Raw genomic sequence first — 8,063 nt, 5'->3', positions numbered from 1 at the left:
CCCGCCCCGTCCCCCTCGCGCGTCACAGCCTGGGCGCGCCGCCGGCTCCCTGCGCAGGGCCTCACGGGACTGGTAGTCCGAGGCCGCCCCACAGTGCTTGCTGCCAGGGAGGGTAAACTGACTACAACTCCCAGAGGGCAGCACGGCCGCAGCAGCGGGCACTTCAGTTCCCAGGGCGACCCGGGCCCTCGGGCGGAAGCGGCGGGATCCGACGGCCTTCGGAGGCCAGAGTGGGCTTCGTCGGGGTTTGCACGGTGGACTCGCGGTCGGCGCTGCCGCCTCTGTCCACCTCCTCCACAACCCTGCTCTGGGCCGCCATGAAGGACTCGCTGGTGCTGCTGGGTCGCGTCCCGGCACACCCTGACTCCCGTTGCTGGTTCTTGGCCTGGAACCCCGCGGGAACCCTGCTGGCGTCGTGCGGTGGTGACCGTAGAGTCCGCATCTGGGGCACGGAAGGTCAGGCCCAGCCGCGCTGCACGACCCTTGCTGCCGAGGGTTCAGCGTGCGCGTAGCGTGGGTGCCGGGCTCAAGGGAGTGCGCAGCCTTTGGGGCAAGCCGCCCGGGAATGAGGTTACAGGCCAGGGGGAAGGAGGGAGAAGCCACCTTCAAGTTAGACGTTATCCACTCTGGGAACGACTTTTTGGGCGAAGGATTCGGCAAGTATTGGAAGCAAAAACGTCAATAGGCTGGAGGAGACCGGAAAAGGAGAGAAGGGTGGTAGGAATGTAGCCTGCAGAGTAATTTGCGACCCAATGTGAAGTTTAAATTTTATCCTGAGGGCATTTGGGAGCCATTGACAGTTTTAAATCAGGAAGGTGACTCCTCAGATTTGTTTTAGAAGGATGTCTTTAGAGGAAGTAGAGCTTTCCGAAAGCATGTTGATAAATACACCGATTAAGCCCAGCTTGGCTCCAGCTTGGCTCCGGTACTAATCCCCATTATCCAACGGCATTGATAGTGCTTCTGCACCTTGTGCACCCAGCTCCAGAGCTTGGCCTGTCCTTTGCTTTTAGGTGACAGCTGGATCTGCAAATCTGTCCTTTCTGAAGGCCACCAGCGCACTGTGCGGAAGGTGGCCTGGTCTCCCTGTGGCAATTACCTGGCCTCTGCCAGTTTCGATGCTACCACTTGCATTTGGAAAAAGAACCAGGATGACTTTGAGGTAACCAGGCTGGATGGGAGCAGGATTGTTGCCTTTTTGCTCCCCAGGGCTGGTTCAGGAACTTGAGCCAACCTGGGCTAGGTCAGCTGTACCTATGAAAAGAACACCAGGGATCTTAGTTGCTTAATTCTTGTTCCTCTTCCCTTTTCACAGTGTGTAACTACTCTGGAGGGCCATGAAAATGAGGTCAAGTCAGTGGCCTGGGCCCCTTCTGGCAACCTCCTTGCCACCTGCAGCCGAGATAAGAGTGTGTGGGTCTGGGAAGGTGAGTCTGGATCCTTCCAGATGCAGTGGGGAGCCGGAGAACAGACATCCCCCTCTGTGTCCCTGACATAGCTCGTGGGCTCCTTTCTTTTTCCTTCCCACAGTTGATGAAGAAGATGAGTATGAATGTGTCAGTGTCCTCAACTCTCATACACAGGATGTCAAGCATGTGGTTTGGCACCCAAGCCAGGAGGTAAGAGTGAGGTGAAATTTCTTGGTGGGAAGGAATTTTGGTGTGGAGGGTTGTACCCAGTCTTCCTCTGCTCTTCAGCCTCAGCCTGACTTTTATGGGGATCTCTATCTGTGACCAAAAGACATTATTTTTTTTTTAAAGATTTTATTTATTTATTTGAGAGAGAGAATGAGATAGAGAGAGCATGAGACGGGGGAGGGTCTGAGGGAGAAGCAGACCCCCTGCTGAGCAGGGAGCCCGATGCGGGACTCAATCCTGGGACTCCAGGATCATGACCTGAGCCGAAGGCAGTTGCTTAACCAACTGAGCCACCCAGGCGCCCACCAAAAGACATTATTAATCCCTTTATAGAGACAGATCGCTGGGACTGTCCTAGCTGGGAGAGGTATTGGAACTATTGGCACATCCTGAGCCATACAGACAAGGGCTGTGTTTCGCCCCCCTCCCCCCCAGCTGTTAGCCTCTGCAAGCTATGATGACACAGTGAAGCTCTACCGGGAGGAGGAGGATGACTGGGTGTGCTGTGCCACCCTCGAAGGCCATGAATCCACTGTGTGGAGCTTAGCCTTTGACCCCAGTGGCCAGCGCTTGGCATCTTGCAGTGATGACCGTACTGTGCGTATCTGGCGACAGTATCCACCGGACAACGAGCAAGGTGAGGGGCCAATCAGCTAAAGGAGACTCCTCTCATGAGGTTTGCAGTCTACTAAGGGCCTAAGACACATAGATGAATCACAGCAGATTGGAGTAGAAAGGGAGATGTGCCATGAGAGGGCTCCCCAGCGAGTGCTGGAGAATCAGGGAAGGCTGTGTGGAAGAAGAGCCATTTCATCCGAACTTGAAAGTGTGTGTAGGGTTTTAACACAAGAAGAATTTAACAGAAGAGACTTCTGGGTGAAAAGAGAACAGCATGAGCAAAGGCACTGAAGGTGCAAAAGCCTAGATTTACGCCAGGAACCATGATTCCTTTAGATGGCGCATAGGGTGTAAAGGATTTGGGGAGTAATAAGGTGGGTCGGGTGGCTGGTTGGGTTGGTTGGTGGCCTTAAAAGGCAAGCTAACTAGTCAGACATAGTCTGCAGCAAAAAGTTTTTAAAGAACAGGACCTTTCCTTCTCAATTCTGTTGTAAAAATCCCTGTGTAGCCACAGTATGTAAGGCAGATCACTGTGGATGGGGACAGAGGAACAAAATGAGGCCTCATGATTGAAGGTGGGGGTGAGGGAGGGCAGTTGAGGAGCTCCTCCCCTGAGGTGCCCAGGACACAGACATGTCTGAGGCTCAAGAGAAGTCTGTTGTGCAGGGGTGGCATGCAGCGGCTCTGACCCCAGCTGGAAATGTATCTGCACTTTGTCAGGCTTCCACTCCAGGACCATTTACGACGTTGCTTGGTAAGACCTCCATCCCCACACCCACCCATTTGGAGAGATTTTAGAGAAGACAAAACCCCGTGATTCTCTCTACCACCTTTGGGAGTACATGGACATAGAGAGGAAGCCACCCTCATTTCTTCCGATCAGGCAGACTGTCTACCGTGCTGGCCTATGGCCAGCTGGCCTGAGGTTCACAGGAGCAGGAAACAGACTTACAGACCCAGGCCTGTACCTACTTTAAGATCACAGGCTGTGAGGGCAGCACCAGCCTTGTGTTGGGGAAGGGGGGGGGGGGGTGTCACACAGCCTCATACATCCAGAAATATTGAAATTGGATTCATGGGTGCAGTTTTTATGGTTTGGTAATATTGACTCTACCCTTATGGAGTCTGGAAAAGCCATACCATTCATATAGGAGAGTGATCAGAGGGCAGTCCTAGGAACCTGTCCGTAGGAAATAATCCTAAACAACGAAAATAGTTGATGTGCATCTAAGCTTTACTTATATTAGCAAACGTTTGGGAATGACAAAAGTGGCCTTAGGGGAAGTATGGTAAAATTCAGCGGCCTATTACTGTTTAAAGAAATAGTTGAGAATGACTTGCAATAAGGGAAGCTGCTTATGCTAAGTGAGAAAAGTGCAGTTCAGAATCTTGGGGGTTTTTGGGTTGCCTGGGGAAACCTAACCTAGATGGCAGCCCTTGAAGAATTAGGGGGTGATGTTTGTGGCTGTGTGTTAGGGAAGCTTGTCAATGATAGACTTTGAGCTGAGGCCTGCAGTTTGGGAAGAGCTGCCCAAGGACTGTAGAACTGATCTCTTTTGCCTAATTTGCCAGGTTGGGGAGGGAGGAGCCGCCTGCATACTCACTGATGCACATGTTCCTCCCAGGTGTCAGCTGACAGGGGCCCTGGCTACAGCTTGTGGGGATGATGCCATCCGTGTGTTTGAGGAGGATCCCAGCTCAGATCCACAGCAGCCCACCTTCTCTCTGACAGCCCACTTGCCTCAGGCCCATTCCCAGGATGTCAACTGTGTGGCCTGGAACCCTAAGGAGCAGGGGCTTCTGGCCTCCTGCAGTGATGACGGGGAGGTGGCCTTCTGGAAGTATCAGCGACCAGAAGGCATCTGAGCCACCTTGACTTTGGACAGAATCATGGTTTCCCAGAAAACGTCCTAAGACTTTCCCAGCCCCAAGGGAACCTGGAAGGAGCATCCTTACCTTCGTCTAACTTGGCTCTCTTCCATTCAGACTTGGGTAGAAGTGCGGAGCCACAGAACCACTCACTCTTCCCCTCCTCTGACATGGGGCCCTTGGTAAAGAGCTACAGAACATCAGTGCGTTGTGGTTATGCCACAGATTTTGCTTGCCTGCGGGCACAGTGTTCAATTTTGAGGGGTGAATATAGTACTTATAGTCACCATATATCTCTGTGTAGAAGGGGTACATCTTAGGCTTTTCAGAAATAGGAAGCTTTCTAGAAATAGGTCATCTGAGTCCCAAGTCCTATTTCATAAGGACATTCACAACTTAAAAGAATTCCATGGTGAGTCCTTTTTAGAAGTAGGTCCTGCCTTCCTGATCTCTGGGTAAATTCTTACATTTAAGACATTCAATCAGTATTGAAGGAAATTTTTTAATGTAGACTGGCTTAAAGTAAGACATGCTTCTGCACAGTGAAACACTATGAAACTTAGAAACTTGTGTATCTTCTGTGCCGTCATGCTGTGGTGGCAACTGGAAATGCTGAAAAATAAATGGGGAAGGGTGTGAAGCCTAAGAGGGAGTTATTACTGGCTATAGGCCATACATTCTCAGTGGGGCTGAAAATCAGTTCTTGGGTAGGGGCAAAAAAATCTTGAGACCGTAATTTGTGGCTCTCTAATGAACCGCCAGTATTAAATTTTCATAGTATGGGCAGATAGCAAAAAGACATCTAATACGGCTCACTAGGGGCATGATAATGAAAAAAGGTAGAGAATCACTCCTTAAGCTATCACTTTGATCTCATTCAAATTGTCTTCTGGAAGTCGCTTCCAAATGGGTTTTGACTTGGACCATCCCCAAAGCTACAGCCTTCACCTGATTTTTTATACCACACAAATCACCACCTTAGATTTTGAAAAGACAGCTGAGGCGGTGCCTAGCGCAGTGGCTCTCAGAGTGTGGTCCCAAGAGCCTCTTGGGGGACCTGCGTGGTCAGCTGTGGCAGGAGTCAAAGCAGTGGCACCCCATACTACTGGTCAGTCTCCACTGCCTTGCCCTCACCTCGCTTAGAAATGTCCTGGATAGAACCAATTACAAGCTGTTAAATCCTGACCTCTGAGAAGAGCTAACACGCAGACAGTGGGAAGCAGGAGAAAGCCCTTCCGCCCCCCGCGCAACCAAGACTGGACGAGAAGCCGTCATGCAAGTTGAACTGTCGTGGCCCCGTCTTGAAAACACTAGCAAATTAACGTTACTTAGACTCAGCTTATCTGGCAGACGTTTTCTGGGAGATGGATGGAGTGAGCCTTTCACTTCAAGGGAAACTCGTAGTGTTGCCAATGAAAAAATAAAGCTCTCAAGCAAAAATTAGAATTTTCGAAAACTTTTATTGCCACCATGAGCTTGACATCTTCCCTTTGCTTAGACTTTTCTGATGAGATTGGTGGTATCAACAGATTTGGAAGATAGGCCTAAATCAGTGAACCAACATTTTCCAAATGACTGATGCATGATATAAAATCTTTCATTCACGGTTAAGAAATTTATTAAAAGGGTAAGACCAAATAAAAATCTTTAAAGGGGGGGGGAAGATACCTGGGTGACTCAGTAGGTTAAACATCTGCCTTCTGCTCGGGTCATGATCCCAGGGTTCTGGGATCGAGCCCCACATCGGGCTCCCTGTTCAGCCGTGAGCCTGCTTCTCCCTCTGCCTGCCACTCCCCCTGCTTGTGCTCTCTTTTTCAAATAAAGTTGTAAAAAGTGTAAGACCAGTGGGTTTTTTAAGATTTTAGAGAGCATGAGTGGAAGGGACAGAGGGAGAGAATCTCAAGCAGAGCCCAATGTGGAGCTCTATCTCATGACCCTGATCACGACCTGAGCTGAAACCAAGTCAGATGCCTAAGTGACTGCACCACCCAGGCACCAGACCAGCAGTTTTAACTGAAGCTTATTTGATGGGGTTTCAGATTCCGCATTGCCTTTAAAAAAACTATCACTTGTGGAGTCTCAGTGTAATATCAAATAGCTAATCACCCGAAAAGGCTTTAAAAACCCTTTTCTGGGGGCACCTGGGTAGCTCAGTTGGTTGGGCATCTGCCTTCGGCTCAGGTCATGGTCCCAGGGTCCTGGGATCGAGCCCCGAGTTGGGCTTCCTGCCTGTGGGGAAGCCTGCTTCTCCCTCTTCTGCTCCCCCTGCTTGTGCTCTCTCAACTAAATAAAATCTTTTTTTATTTATTTATTTTTAAAGACTTTATTTATTCATGAGAGACAGAGAGGCAGAGGAAGAAGCAGGCTCCCCGCCAAGCAGGGAGCCCGACGCGGGACTCGATCCCAGGACCCTAGGATCATGACCTGAGCCGAAGGTAGACGCTTAACTGACTGAGCCACCCAGGCGTCCCTAAATAAAATCTTTAAAAAAAATTTTTAAATGCATTGTTTTTACTCCTTAGGATAGTAAACATCAATAGATATAACCAAGATGATAAAATATATTTGGGGTTCTTAATTTTTTGTCGTGTAAAAGGGGTCCTAAGATCCCATTACTTGAAAACTGCTGACCTAGAGAAATGCTTGAAAATCATCTCCCAATTTTATGCCCATTTATTCCTAAATAACAAAAGGCAAGAATTTGAAGAGGAAATTTTGTAAATCTAGATCACAGAATTGGGAAGAGTTTTCAATCAGCAATAATCGCTCCTTGGATAAACCTCACGGGCTACAATACTGCTGCCACTGAGCCAAGAACTGGTTTACCAAGACTGGGCCACACCCACCTCATGCATTTTAATCCCCTTTCCGGTACTGCCTCCTTATGGGAGGGGACACTGCAGATCCTGAGAGACTCGAGCTCAGTGTTAGTTTAACAGTGCTGATATCTGGGTAACAAGAGAGGTGGAGACAAGGGCATAAATCTGACAGCTATCTTTTTTTGTTTTTTAAAGATTTTATTTATTTATTTGACAGAGACACCCCGAGAGAGGGAACACAAGCAGGGGGGAGTGGGAGAGGGAGAAGCAGGCTCCCCGCCAAGCAGGGAGCCCGATGTGGGGCTCGATCCCAGGATCTGGGATCATGACCTGAGCCGAAGGCAGACGCTTAACAACTGAGCCACCCAGGCGCTCCTATTTGACAGCTATCTAACCTTGTTCCCTCCTCTACACTGACTGGAAAGGCTGCAGGTGACAGCCCAACTAAAGAGCAGCCTTGTTCTCTAGAAGTATTCATTGTAAGTATTCATTATAAGCAAGTTTAGTGGCTAAAAAACCAAATGTTTTTGGCCAAGGGCCTTAGGTAGAGAAAAGAAACTAATTTGGAAACACTACAAAGACAAATGGTTTTTCCAAGTTATTTTATGAGACTGTTTGACAAAAGGAACTACACAGAACATGCCTAAAAATGCTGTACATAGTTTATGCTTGACAGCTTACAGGACACCTGCAGACACTGGATCCAAAGTCTAGACAGCAAGGCAGTAAGAGGGCCTAGTAGCAGAAGGGGGCTAGGACAGCACCTGCACTGACTGGCCAGATCTCACACCAACAGACCTGGTCCCCATGTAACTGTACATGTTCCTGATTCAGGTGCAATTCTTCTCTCCTGTTTGTAAGAGTAAGTGCCTCTGGACTCAGTCTGAGTCACTGTCTGTCTCTGCTTCCTTCACGTCCACACTGAATTTGTATTCCTGGTCACATCCCATGTAAGCATCACTCATGAAATACAGGGTGTAATTGTGGGCACCAGTGGCTGGGGCCACAAAGTCAAGCTTCACCTAGAGAAAGCAGGCAGAAGTCAGGGTGAGCACGGACATAAGAGGAAGAATTCTCACCCTGACCCCATCTCAGAACAAGTCCTGGGGCCAGTGTTCAC

General features: G+C 49.3%; 2 protein-coding genes and 1 non-coding gene across 3 annotated transcripts in view; 1 reads left to right on the top strand and 2 right to left on the bottom strand.

Annotated features, from left to right (window-relative positions):
- The first annotated feature begins 163 nt into the window (after nt 1-163).
- CIAO1 (cytosolic iron-sulfur assembly component 1) lies at nt 164-5,564 on the top strand. The gene is made up of 7 exons (XM_025868146.2): nt 164-456; nt 1,014-1,162; nt 1,316-1,427; nt 1,531-1,619; nt 2,073-2,274; nt 2,922-3,009; nt 3,881-5,564. Exons 1-7 carry the CDS (start codon nt 318-320, stop codon nt 4,119-4,121), a joined length of 1,020 nt encoding a protein of 339 aa, XP_025723931.1. The 5' UTR covers nt 164-317; the 3' UTR covers nt 4,122-5,564.
- SNRNP200 (small nuclear ribonucleoprotein U5 subunit 200) overlaps nt 5,565-8,063 on the bottom strand; it is a 32,706-nt gene continuing 30,207 nt past the window's right edge. The window contains exon 45 of the mRNA XM_025868145.2: nt 5,565-7,965. Coding sequence (XP_025723930.1) covers nt 7,822-7,965 — 144 coding nt within the window. The 3' untranslated portion in view covers nt 5,565-7,821. The remainder of the gene's footprint in view (nt 7,966-8,063) is intronic.
- On the bottom strand, nt 6,798-6,941 carry LOC112821359 (U4 spliceosomal RNA). Its single transcript, XR_003207414.2, has one exon. It is a non-coding gene; the product is annotated as a U4 spliceosomal RNA (small nuclear RNA).

The sequence above is a fragment of the Callorhinus ursinus genome, unplaced genomic scaffold (assembly GCF_003265705.2).
Source record: "Callorhinus ursinus isolate GAN/ISIS: 27379988/994484 unplaced genomic scaffold, GSC_fseal_2.0 scaffold10, whole genome shotgun sequence".
In the NCBI taxonomy this organism is placed as follows: Eukaryota; Metazoa; Chordata; class Mammalia; order Carnivora; family Otariidae; genus Callorhinus; species Callorhinus ursinus.
Note: the sequence above shows the minus strand (reverse complement) of the source record. Positions and strands in the feature narration are given on the sequence as shown.

Bases quoted from the DNA above. Each gene is read 5' to 3' on its own strand.
- CIAO1 (XM_025868146.2), top strand. From the start codon at position 318: ATGAAGGACTCGCTGGTGCTGCTGGGTCGCGTCCCGGCACACCCTGAC. The intron at 1,428-1,530 runs GTGAGTCTGGAT...TCCTTCCCACAG, and splicing joins GAGTGTGTGGGTCTGGGAAG to TTGATGAAGAAGATGAGTAT. The intron at 1,620-2,072 runs GTAAGAGTGAGG...CCTCCCCCCCAG, and splicing joins TTTGGCACCCAAGCCAGGAG to CTGTTAGCCTCTGCAAGCTA.